The sequence below is a fragment of the Octodon degus genome, unplaced genomic scaffold, assembly GCF_000260255.1.
Source record: "Octodon degus isolate 3935 unplaced genomic scaffold, OctDeg1.0 scaffold00024, whole genome shotgun sequence".
In the NCBI taxonomy this organism is placed as follows: domain Eukaryota; kingdom Metazoa; phylum Chordata; class Mammalia; order Rodentia; family Octodontidae; genus Octodon; species Octodon degus.
In genome coordinates, this window is record NW_004524600.1 from 12,707,257 (window position 1) to 12,720,631 (window position 13,375).

The 13,375-nt window shown below is 44.0% G+C and overlaps 1 protein-coding gene and 1 pseudogene across 4 annotated transcripts in view; one reads left to right on the forward strand and one right to left on the reverse strand.

Annotated features, from left to right (window-relative positions):
• The window catches only part of LOC101589629, a 22,800-nt pseudogene extending 21,748 nt beyond the window's left edge, over window positions 1-1,052 (reverse strand).
• The window catches only part of Abracl (ABRA C-terminal like), a 61,596-nt gene extending 48,552 nt beyond the window's left edge, over window positions 1-13,044 (forward strand). For 2 of the 4 annotated variants that reach the window (XM_023712265.1, XM_023712264.1), the window contains 2 exons: window positions 6,797-6,863; window positions 12,548-13,044. In XM_023712265.1, the coding sequence (XP_023568033.1) occupies window positions 6,803-6,863; window positions 12,548-12,732 (246 nt within the window). In that variant the 5' untranslated portion in view covers window positions 6,797-6,802 and the 3' untranslated portion in view covers window positions 12,733-13,044. The other 2 variants (XM_004628538.2, XM_023712266.1) reach the window with 2 other exon arrangements.
• The last annotated feature ends 331 nt before the right edge of the window (window positions 13,045-13,375 follow it).

The following is a 13,375-nucleotide window of genomic DNA, read 5'->3' on the forward strand; positions in this document are numbered from 1 at the left end:
CTACAGCTCAACATCACACCATGGCTTTACTTCTTATACTTCGTTTTTATACTTTTCTGCTGGATGGTTAAGACCAAGATAAAGCAAGACCTATGTAACAGGAGTTGTAGCTTTTGGATCTGATAAGGTCAGTCAAATCCCCACAGGATTTATCCTGAGACCCTGTACCTCAGATTGTAGGTCCATTTTGTATCTGTGTATTCAAAATGGTTAGGATAGATTTATAGTTACATTCTCTTAATGAATAGAGGGATTTGTTCTAATAGTGTTTGTAAATAGGATATCATGTCTGCATCTTGTACAGCAAATAACCACTACGAAGAGAGTATGCAATGTGTTAATTATCGAAACTATTGTACCAATTTGATTTAAAACTGTCTCATTGCTATATGTCTCTCAATAAAATTATGGAAAAAAAAACCAGTCAGTTTATGTATGGCATGCAGCCAGGCAGTGTAGTCACTCTTAATCCAGTCCCTAGAAACTGTGGGTGTGGGGTAATTATTTGTGCAATCTATGCTCTACCAACTGTTGGGTCCGCTCTTTTCCTCAAAACTCTGGTGCAGTGGGCAGGGGATATAGCTCAGTGGCATAAGCACCTGCCTGGCAAGCACAAGGTCCCAAGTTTGATCCCCAGTACCGGCAAACAACAACAACAAAGAACCAACTCAGTGCAGAAAGGACACCCCCTCCCTGCACGACTTTTTAAAAAAGGAGTATGAATAAACTTAGATACAGGGGCTGGGGAGATGGCTCCGATACAGGCAATAATGAAGGCATAAAACCTGCACTGACCCAGGATCTAAGACCTAGCTTTGTCTATGCAGTAGAGCCAGCGGGCTTTCAAGAATGCATTTTGTTTTACAAATCAGACCCTGCCACTCGAGTCACGGTCTTCCCAGGAGCCCTTACGACTTAGCACGCTGGGGGCACCTTTCTCCTCTTTCGATGAGCGAGATCCGAGCAGGAAGTCGCTGACCAGGATCTGCTTCAGGGCGCTGCGGATGAGGGCTCCGAAGGGGCAGTCGGTTACCGAGGCTCCGAGTCCGCATTCCTAGAAACCCGGCGTTGGGCACCTGCCTGCAGCCTGCCCCCTGCCGGCGTCTCCTCCCCGGAACCCCTAGCTGGCAGGCGGCTCCCAGGAGAGTGGGCGGCCCTTTCCCAAGCGCTGAAACTCTTACTTTCTCCCGACTTTGCTCCTCCCCCCCTTCCTCCTCCTCCTCCGCGGCAGCCTTTATCTTTGCCTCGGCCACTTCCTTCTTCAGCCCTTGCCTCCCCAGCGCGCAGCTGACGCCCGGGGCTGAACCAACGCGGCACCAGTTCTCCACTGGACTGGAAAACTAGGCCAAGAGGTAAAGTCCCCCGGGTGGCAAGGCAGGAAGGAGGGAAGGGACAGGAGTGCCCGCAGAGGTCGAGCAGCGGGACCTCGGTGCCTGCAGGTGGGCACCCGGGAACCGGAGGCCAGGCGCGGGGAGGGGACCAGTTGGCCGGGCTTGGGACGCCCTGGAGGGCCCGGGTGACCCTGCTCCTCCCACGCCCCACTTCTCCGCAGACTTCCGCACTCAGCCCACGTGATGTTCTGCCGGCCGGGGGCGGCTGGGGAAGCGATCATTGGGGCAACAATCGATTTTCACTGCTGTGCTGCGTGTGGGTTTTGCATTTGCGGCTCTCTCGAGGTCCAGATCTGCAGAACTGGTGAGGGTAAGGGGTGGGGGCAAGAGAGCGGCTGTGCCGGATAAATTTGGTGGCCGCAGGGCTAGAGGTGGGAGCGGCTCCCCGCGCGCAGGTGGGGGTTAGTGAGCCGACGCGGGCGGCCCCCGAACCTGGACAAAGTCGCCTCTCGCCCTGCTCTCCCGGCGCCGGCTCCCTGGGGGCTCCGGGTCGTGGGGCGCGCGGGCGGGTGCACTGCCGCGGAGTCCCCCGAGACAAAGGCTTCCGGGATGTATCACGGCTCGCGAGCGCGCGGTGCTGCCCCAGAACAGGGTGAGCCGAACGCTCCTCAACTTTGTAGTGGCACCAGTGACGATCAATCGTGTGATGGGCCTGTAGGGAAGAGGCTTGGGGACCCTCACTTGGCAGGAGCCCAAACTTGCAAGAGCGATTACCAAATATGGAATGTGCGTGCCCTGAAGAGGGAGGAAGGAACCCAGTCATCTTTTGACCTGTGCCAGCTGTTCGTGCTTGCGCGGAGGGGCGGGGGGGGGGCGGGGGTCTGGGAGGGTTTCCTGCCCCGGATGTAAAGTTGGCTTTTGATTCCCACTTGGGTGGGTAGAAGATCTTAGTGCTTTGCCTCCAAACTTTAAAAAAATAACGATAATAAGAGTGCCCTTACGGTCCTAAGTGCATATTGATGGGGACCTTTGGCATATGCTGTAGCCCTCCTGCGTTCTGCTTTCTTTGTGAGTCCCACGCACAAAACCTAATAAATTCTGTGACATGAGGCCCGACTACCATCTGCTGTCACCTTCCTTTTAGCAGCTCTTCCTTTCTTCTTGGCCAGCTTCTCTGTCACTGACAGCGCTTTAGCCCTTCAGGCTCGCTGTGCTCCGCGCCTCTCATTGTTCATCTTTGCTCCCTCAAGTCTGCGGAATGCTGTGGGCCTTCCTAGGATCGTGTAACAATGAACATTTTTTTTCTTTGTGCCCCCAGCCACAATGAAATAAATGAATAAACATGTCAAATTATGCATGCTAGAGGTATTATCTGAGCCCGTTATTTTCCTACTTGGGGGTCACTGGGTAGGGAGCCTTTCTCGCTTTGTACTCAGCATGGGCTATTGCATACAAGCACTCTATTATACTAAGTGCAAGAGAGGAGAGGAAGAGCTAGCATGACCAGTTAGAAACAGCATTTAATTTGGGGCGTTAACCTTACTGAGTCCAATTCATTATCCATAAAACAGGATATATAATAAGTCCTTTGCAAGGTGGTTAGAACTACACAAAACAACCTAGATAAAGGATTTTTTTTTCTCCGAATGCCTTCAGGGCAGATTTGGCTGGCTTGAGTTGTAGGGATCTAACCACAGCATCCTGAGCCTGGCTGCTTTGTTGAACTGAGCTAAGGGGCAGGCCCCCCGAACCTAGATAAAGAATCAATTATGAAAGAAGTACTGGTGGTCTCCCCTTCCTAAAACTGGATCAACATATGCATCGTTATATAAAGGAGGTCTGTATACTGATTTGCTCTTGGACTGGGGTCTCCAGTGTGTGGCTGGGGGTGGGTAGAAGGAGCTGGGGAATGGTAAAAGGGTAATTTTCTGGGTGGGGAAATCAAAATCTGAGAATTAGAGAGGTCCTTAATTTTTCCCTCCTGTCCAGTACAGGCTAATTTCTTCATTATCACTCCAGTCCTTAACTCAATCTGCATTAGAGCTTCTGCAGGTCACACTATAGTCATTGTTAAGCAGTTTTGGTTTTTAGGAAATTTCTTTATTCTCACATCCTATCTTTTCTTTCTTTCTTTTTTTTTTTTTTTTTTTTTTTTTTTTTTTTTTTTGTACTGAAGATTGAACTTAGAGACTGCTGGGCTACATCTTCAATGCTGTACCCTTATACCTTTTTTTTTTTTTAAATTAAAGTTAATTTATTTATATATTTGGTACAGGGTCTCACTACACAGCTCGGACTCATATTGATCCTCCTGTCTCAGTTTGACCAGGACTGGGATTACAGGGGTGCCACCACCACACCCAGTTTCAGTGGCTGGCTTGGCATAGGGCCAGCACAACATGTAGTACCTGAGATAGAACCTAGGTCCTTATGCTTGCCAGGAGGTGTTGTGCTATCTCTCTGCCCCTCATATCTTTTTTAAAGATAGGTTCTCACTAAATTGCTTGAGGTAGCTGTGTGCTTACAGTCCTTATGCCTCAGCCAAAGGGCTGGGACAAGAGGCCTGGGCTGTCATGTGCCGCTCCAGATCTGCTTTCATATCACATCTATCCATCCTGCCCAATAGTGTATCACAACTAAGACTATTCACGTAAGTATCTAAAAAGAACCCTAGTTTTTTAAAAAAATAGCAACAAATCTCTAAGCTAAATTTATGGCTCAAGAGCCTTTAGCACACAAGTAATAGAAATGTAAATAAATCTACACCAAGAAAAAAAAAACCTCAATAAAGATATCATTGGTTCATCTAGCTGGAATGTCCTGTGTCTCTGTACAGACTCAGTCATCATTAGAATGCCAGGTTTTCATTGTTTGCTTTACTCCTGGCGGGCTTTGCGCACATCCTGGCCATTTACATCAGAGCTGTAAGCTTACATCTTAGAAGCCAGTGGAAGAAGAGTGTTGTTTTTACAAGAAGTTCTAGCAAAATATTGGGGCTCAATTTGTTTCTTCTAGGTGGGATCCTCTACCTAATGCCTCAAGCCAGTCATTCTGGCCCTGACCTACGACTGCAGCTAATGGGAGGGCCTACCCAGTGTGTATGGGTTTAGAATAAGGAAGGACATTGCTCTATCCAAGTGAAAATTGGATGGGTCCTGCCAGAGCAGACAGTGGGTGCTGGGCGGGCAAAAACACCAGAACAGTGTGAACAGACAGTTCGCTACCATTACGTATTCTCAAGGCGTGTGTTCAGGCCTTCATCGGAGGGGTTGTGTTCTCTGGATATATTTTAGGTTTTAATATCTCTTTTGGAAACTACATCTTGAATTACATATGTTATAGGTTTGATTTTATTAGCATAAAATCCCTAGTACTTGAACACTATGATTTTTGGTGTTTTATGTAGATGTATTTAATTGAAGATTTCACATTTTACCGCAATATAGATTCTTTAAACTATACTATAACACAGATAACTTAGCAGATGGTAGCAGCACTTTTAACTATTAGTGGAGGGAAAGTCTGGTGTCCCAATCAGTATCATTGAAACAGGTGGTGTAACAGTCATAGATGTCACTCTTGTTTTTAAAAGCTACCAGGAATTGGTTATAATCCATCTGGGCAAAGTTGTTTCTTCCACATTATTACCTTAAAGGAAACCATATTTATGGCTCTGCTTTTTCAGTCCTTTATTTAATTTAGAAAATTTATGATTTGAAAACAGACTGCCTGGTGTGATGGTACATGTCTACAATCCCAGGTACACTGGAGGCTGGTACAGGAGGACTGCAAACAGGTTAGCAAGATTGTGTCTTAAAGAGAAAGAGAAACAGGTTGCACTGATACACGTTCTGTCCAGTTGCACGCACTCTTCTGATGCCCCTGCACGTGTAACTCCATCTTCACATCCGTTTGCTTGCCAGCCTGTGAACCAGGATTTGCTTAACATCTGCTCTTGGTGCCAAGTGTCATTGCATGGAGCTCCCTGCAGAGGGGAGCTTACTTTTTAGCATGGGTTATCCCAACAGGGTACATTGAGGAGGTGCTCACAGCATTGAGGGAGCTATAGTGGGGAGCTCTTTGAGTGCGAGGCTTCAAGGAGGCTTCCTGGAGGAGGTTCTAGATGTATGAGTTACCTTTGAGAATGAGGAATAGCCAGTCTGGGCCGAAGAAACATGGGTGAAGATTGAAAGTGAGAGGGGATTTGAGGAATGCAAAGATGTCCTTTTTTAGCTGCAGTCTAGAGTCTGAGGGGTAGAGTGGATGCTTCGTCTGTACATGGAACCCAGCTGGTGGCAGATCTAGTAAGCAAGGTAAACCTTAGCTTCTCTCGTATCCTGAGCTCCTTCCTGCCCTTCACTGCTGTTCTTCACTGTGACTGAAATGATCACTGTGTAATGTGAGGGTAATAAAATTGCTCTTGAATCTACCCTCCTCCACTACTGGGCTGCAGGCTTGTAAAGGGCAGGGAGTATGTCACTTTATTTTGAGGTCCTCATTCAGAACTGCCTCACGGGTGTTAGGTTTTTTCTCTTTAGCTACCATAATTTTGAATATGCACTTTCCATGCATGGAACACCAGTGTCTCAGTTACTCTTCTCTCGTTGCTGGGACAGATACCCAACACTGAAAATGAAGGAAGGAAAGGTTTATTTAGCTCACAGTTACTGGAGGTTTCAGTCCATACTTGGCTGGTCCGAAGGCAGAGCAGCACATGGCAGATGGCAACCTTCCATGGTGGTGGCAAACAGCAAGAGAACAAATGGAGGAGTATCAAGAACAATGGCAACAGAGAGAGTCTGTCTCTCTGTCTCTCTTATATATTACATTCAGGCTATCCATCCCAGGCTCAGGGTAGTACTCACACCCATAACCCCAACAGTACTAAGACCCATAATCCCTGCCTTGGATCACCCATAATCCCAGGGGATCATGAGTTAATTACAAACTCTAGAAGTCCCTGTCCCATTACTGCATGAGGCTTTGGGGGGACAACTAGACACAAACCCGTTTCCATTTCCATTTGTGGCCCACTCCTCCCATGTCACCTGCACTAAGCTGTCTGTGGCTCCCACAGTGCCTTGGATCCCCCCTCCAAGAGTATCTGTCACACTGTTGTTGCTTCTAGGTCTTCCTCTGCCTCAAGTGTGGATCCTGTGCCACACACCTTTTGTGATTTTTGGCACCTACAAGGACCCTGTGAAGATGACCCTTGTAGATCATTAGGGGTCAGAGATAAGTGCTGCCTTCTCCCAAGTAGATGTATGGAGCAAGGTTAGGGTGGCAGAGATGGAATAGGGGGCACTGTAGTGCCTTCCGCATCACAAAGGTGTTTGCAGGAAGAGGAACGTGAAATTGGTAGTAGACAAATGCTATATGAAGAAAAAAGAAACAACCTTTAGATTTGTATGTGCTAGATGAAATATAGACGTAGCAGTCATGGAGATTTCCTTTTTGTCTTTCAGGTGATAATGAATGTGGATCATGAAGTTAACCTCTTAGTGGAGGAAATTCATCGCTTGGGTTCAAAAAGTGAGTGCTGGGATTGTAAGCATGTGCCACACGCCTGGCTCTTTCTTTCTGTCTAATGTGGAGGCTGAACCCATGGCCTAACCATGCTAGGCGAGTGCTCTAGCCCTGACCTCCCCCTGCCTTTTAAATTTGGTTTTGAGATAGAGTCTGGCTGGTTTCCTCCTGCATCCTCCTGCCTCAGCATCCTGGGTAACTGAGACGACAGGCACACACCACGGCACCTGGCCTAGATGGAGGATTTCTTCTGAGTTCACCTCATAGCCAGAACCAGCATCGTGGGGAGACTTGTGGCTTTAGGACACAGTGGCAACTCTGTGGACAGCCATCTGGATGTCTGGAGACACAGGACTGTGTGGGGACATCTGGTTTCGGAGGCAATGAATCATTGAGATGTTTCATTATCTTTCCAATGGAAAGAAAATTGTAGAACTTTTTTCATCTGGTTGCATTAAAATCTGATCATTTAATCATGTTAGAATTTTTATTTCTCATCCTATTAAAATTCATGTTTTCTGCTTTATCCTGGCACCATTTTGCAAACTTTCAAGGGACTAGGGTCTTAGATTGAAATTACACTTTAAGTTGTCTTCATTTTATCTGAATTCTTGGCTTTTGTATAATTTTGAACATACATCTAAAATGCACATCTTTTTAGATATTTTTATGTCATTTTTTTCTTCAACAATGATGCAGCTCCTGTGAAGATAGTGACATACAAAATTGATAATATTAGTCTCTTTTTCTTATACTGTAGTGACAATTATGATTTTAGTGTTAGGTATCTGGCACATCTTAGACAATATAAGCAAGGATTTGGGGAACATTTTGAAAATAATAGCAATAGACACAGCAATAGCTTAGATAATGGAATTCAGAGCTTTAAAATTGTATCATGTAAGTGAAAAATAAGTATCTCATAGAAGTTATTGTCATTCTAGCTTGATATTGCTTACAGCTGTTTGCTTATCAGTCATAAATCTTTCAAAATAGTGGCACATCCTGAAAAGTTCAATAAATCATTAATTTGTAAGGTCCCCCTATATTAGTCTTCTATTCCTGCTGTAATAGATTGCCACAGGCTTAGTGACATAAAACAGTATATTTAATACTTAACACGTTCCCTCCCTCCCTCCCTTCATATATTCATGATTCTAAGGACTGGCCACATAGCTCAGTGGATTGAAGTGCCTGCTCACAGGCGCATGGGTCGGGGCTTTGATCCCTGCCGTGCTGGCCCCACCCCCAGGGTGTGCTGAGGTGGAGATTGAGACTGGGCGTGATGGTACTCACCTGTAATCCCAGCCCTTGGGAGGCTGTAAACAGGCAGATCGTTACAAGTCCGATCTAGTAGTGAGACCCTGAACACCCTGTAGACCCTTCCCTAAAAAAACAAAACAAAAAAACCAACCAAACAAAAAAGATTCTAGGGCTCAAATCCTTCAAGCCTTCTAGACAAACACTCTACCACTGAGCTATATCCCTACTCCTCTTACCACATTTCATAGACTGTGAGGATCAGGAGTCTAGGAGAGTCTTCCTGGACTAAGAACCAGGCCTTAGCAGGCCATACCTCTTTCTGGAGGTTCAAGGGGAGAATACAGTTCCTTACTTTTTTTTAGCTCGAGACAGCCTGCATTCCTTGGCTTATGGCCCCTTTTAAATCATCAAAGCCAGGAACAACAGGTAGAGTCTTCATAGTAAATGACTTTGACCTCCTCTTTTTTCTCTGCTTCATTTTTAGGCACCCTGTGGTGATTACATTATGCTGACCCAGATAATCCAGGACAATCTCTCCATTTCATAGGCCTTACATTAATCTCATCTGAAAGGTTCTTTTTGCCATGGGAGGCAACATATTCACAGCTCCTAGAAATTAGGACTCTTTGGAGTATGTTTTTCCCTCTCCCTTTCCCTTTCCTCCTTTTTTTTTCTCTCTCTTTCTCCCCCTCTCTCCCTTTTTGTCCTTTCCTCTCTCCCTCTCCCCTTCTCTCCTTCTTCCTTTTGATAGTGCTGGACATCAGACCAGAAGCCTCAAATACACTAAACAAGTACTCTACTATTAAGCCACGTTCCCAGCCTTCACCTCTCTTTTGGTCTTTTCTAGTGACATTATTTCTACATCAAATCTAAATACATTAATGAAATGTACAGAAAAAGTCATATAGATTGTGACTGTAGCAATCAAGTGATCAATATTTGTTTAACACCTACATATGCCAAACCCTGTGTGAGTACAAGTGGCATGGGTGTGTTCATTTTCCTCAAGAGTCTTGACACATAGTTGGTGAACGTAGATGAAAACACAGGCAATTGTCAGAAGTCTTCCATCTAGGTCCTTCATCTATTTTGGATAGATTTTTGTACATGATGACAGAGAGAGATCTATTTTCATTTTTCTACATATGAATATCCAGTTTGCTTGGGAGAATTTGCTTTAGAGGCAATATATGTCTTCTCCTCAATATATGTTCTTGGCTCCTTTGTCCAGAGTCAGGTAGATGTGCTTATGTGGGTTTGTTTCTGTGTGCACTATTCTGTTCCATTGTTTGTGTGTCTGTTGTGTGTCAGTACCATACAGTTTTTGTTACTGTGGCTCGGTAGTATAACTTGAGACCTTGCTGTTTTGCTTAGGATTACTCTAGCGACTCAAGGTCTTTTGGGTTTCTGTGTGCAATTTTGCAGCTTTACCAAGATACCTTTTGTTCATGATGAAAGATGACTTATTGAGCTGGAAATCACGTATGGAGACATGTCACCTTTTGACATGTTACGCTTAATTATTTAAGTCCTGTCTGGAGCAATTTTGACTAATCTGCATATCATGCCTGAGCGCAAGCTGGAAATTGATGAAGTCTTACCTATTTCTTTTAAAGTCAATTTTTTTAAGTGCCATTTTTCATTCAGAGAGAAAAGATTAGATGGAGAATGATTATTTGGAGTTTTAAATGCTTTCATCCAACAAGTATTTCTTGTGTTGTGATACAAGAGATACAGAAATAGATAAAATTCATCTCAGCCCTTGAGTTCTTTAGTTCACTGGAAGATAAACTGAAAACATTAGGAAGAAGAACATAGACTCTGGAGTCAGACTCTTCAGGACTGCATCATGCCTTCTGTACATACTTCCTCTGTATTCTTGGGCACACTGTTGATTTCCTTATTTGTATAACAGTAATAATACTCTGTCCTGGCAGATCAGTTGACAGTCACTGAGTGTAATTTTTAGAACTGTCACTCCCAAAATGGTAGGTATTTATGTGTTAATTAGCTCATTTTAACAATTGGACAGTGTATACATACTCCAAAGCATCATGCCCCCCTATCTAAATAGATAAAACTTTGTCAATTTAAAAAGGAACATTTTTATATCCTGAAATCTCTGAAACAAGGATATATCTTTTTTTTTTTTTTAATGTATGTAGTACAGGGTCTATAGGGTCCTGCTATGTAGATCAGACTCAGTAATTGTCCTGTTTTCAGCCTCCTAAGTGCTGGGATTATATGTGTGCGCCACCGTGCCCAGTCTCAATCACTGGTTCAGCGTGCCCCTGGAGCGGGGCTGGCACAGCGCACCAGGGATTAAACCCTGGCACTGCACTGTGCCCAAGCAGGTGCTTTAGTCTGCTGAGCTATATGGCTAGCTCTAACAAGGATGTATCTGAATAGATGGGGTGGTGTTGCTCAATGGGCATTTTAATTGCAGTATAAAATAATTGTGCTTCTTGGAATCAATGGGGCCTTCTCTATGAAATGAGGATTAAGTGAATTTTAATGATGGCAAAATGGGTCAAACAGTTCTAAAACCCAGTGAGTCCTCCCTAAGTGTAACCTATTGTTATTGTAGATACTCTTTGATTGATATGTATTCTTTTTTATGTATTTATTTTTTAAAATGTATTTGGTACAGAGTCTCACTACACAGCTTGGACTCATAATGATCCTCCTGTTTTCAACCTCCCCAGTGCTGAAATTACAGGCCTGTGCCACCACACCCAGTATTGGTGGCTGGCTCAGTGCAGCTGGGGGCAGGGCTGGCACGACATGTAGTGCTGGGGATCGAACCCTGGTCCCTGTACTTGCCTAAGCAGGGGCTTAGTTTGCTGAGATATCTCATTGCCTTATATTCAATTTTATAAGAAGAGATGATAACTGATGAAATCATGGAGGATGTCCCTGCGAAGGTGACATTTGAGTCCAGTTTTTGAAGAAAAATGATCTCACTAGGGAAAGGGGTCTGGGATGCTTGGCAGATAGTTCAGTATGGGCCAAATGATGAAAGCAGCGTCTCCTGGGGCACCGTGGGTGAGAGTAAGCAGTTTGTCATGACTAGATTGTAGAGCGGATGTTGCTCTTGGCAGAAGACCAGACAGCAGTGAGTGGACGCACGACGGCATCTCTGCTGTGAAGTCATGCGCTCCACAGTATTTTGTAGGTGATAGGAAGCCATTGAAAATAAAAGAGGCTCAGTCAGATGTGTATCTCACACAATTTCTTCTACACTTTTTATCCTGCACACATGTGCGTGATATATTAGAGGGCAAAACTGAGGAAAGGGAGGCTGGAAGGAGTGAGTGACCAGCTTACTTTTTCTTGGTGGGGAACCATCAGTGCCCTAGCCTGGGAATGAGTGCCCAGTGGCGAGGCGAGTTGAGCACTGCAGAAGACCCGGGAGGGTGAGATCTCCTGCGCTTGTGGGGACTGAGAGATGAGGGAGCAGGACAGCCCCAAGACAGGACCTGGGTTCCTGCCTTTGATGCTTTTAATAATTTAAACTGAGAATTTTCTTATGCTGAATATTCTATAAACAGCTTTCCTTTAATATACAAATTTGTTTTCCCTGCAACAACCCTAAGGTAATTTCTCTTGAATTTGGTGCATGAATAACTGAAGTCCAGAGAACTTAAAGAATATGCCTCAGGGACGCAGCAGTTGAGCTTATGTCAACAAGTAATGGTATTCCCATGTTTAACTGCCTTTTGTCAATTTTTTGTCTATTTTCAATGTCTGTGTTAAAAACTGGCCTCCAAATACGATGACCTAGGATTCCTGTTGATTGCAGGTTCCTGGATCTTACTATAATTTAGATTCAGTGACCTTGAGAAATATGTGCTTTTAAGTCTCCTACTGCCACTCTGGGGCTTCAGAGCACACTGAAAAGAAACACTGCTCTTGATTCTGGGTTTCTCATTTGTTGTCTTTGTTGGCTTAGTACAATTTTTAAAAAATTGAGTCAAGCGTGGTAGTGCATGCTTGTAATTCCAGCACTTGGGGGCTTGGAGTAGGAACATTATAAGTTCAGCTAGGGCTACATAGCAAGTTTAAGGTGAGCTTGGACTGCAGAGTGGACCCTGTTTCACCGAACAGAAACAAGAACAAACAAAAAATCAAAACAGAGAAATTTATGTACAGAATAGCATCATAGCGTATCCACCTTTTCTAAGTGTTTCTTTGTTCCTTTTCGTCTTTGTCTAGATAATGCTAATGTTAGGAAGCCTAAAACACATTATATTTATTTCATCACTTGGATATAAGAAGAGGCTACCTTGAATTTTTGGCAAAGTGTTAAATTTTCATATTTATTAGCTGATAGGTGGGTATTTATTAAATATACTTTTGCAAGTATACTGTACATGGAGTGAAGCAGCAGATTCTGTGCTTGCTAACATGGTGTTTTCTCAAACTAGATGCTGATGGGAAGTTCAGCGTGAAGTTTGGGGTCCTTTTTCGAGATGACAAGTGTGCCAACCTCTTTGAAGCATTGGTAGGAACGCTCAAAGCGGCAAAACGAAGGAAGATTGTCACATACCCAGGAGAGCTACTTTTGCAAGGTGTCCACGACGATGTTGATATTATATTGCTGCAAGATTAATGGGGGTTTGCACAGCTTTGTGTACTGCTGTTTTGCTTTTCTGATAAACTGGAATGTTGAGTCAAAGAACAAACATGATTTAATGTATTTTTATAAAACTTTGTAAACAGAAGGGGACTCATGGTTTAGAAGTCTTCCTTTTTTTATATCTCAATAGGAATTGTATGTATGGCACTGTAAAATAAACAAAACCTATTGTTTTCCTCAGGAACCTAGTTGGGATATGTAGGCAATGATGCCTTTTTGGAGAGGTTAGGGGAATATTTTTTTCATAAATAATTCCTAGAAATTTCTATAGATATTTGACCTTCTGTCAAAAGGGAAAAGCAAATGATGACCAAGTTCCATGAGAAATATTCAAATGTTATGTAATAAAAACACAACTGTCTTAAGATCATCTCATCTTACTTATCATTTAGGTAATTGTGCGGCTCTCAAAATTGAGTTTTTGTGTCAATATTAGGTGACTGTAGTAAGTTACCTGAGTGTGAAGACTAGCCCCTTAAAACAATCACTGGCATCCTTGTACAGTAGGTTTTTTGGGGGGATTGTTTGAGGAGTATGTGTATGTGTGTATGTGTGTGTGTGCGCGCGCATGTGCATGTGTGTCTGTGTGCATGTGTGCGTGTATATGTATTGAACA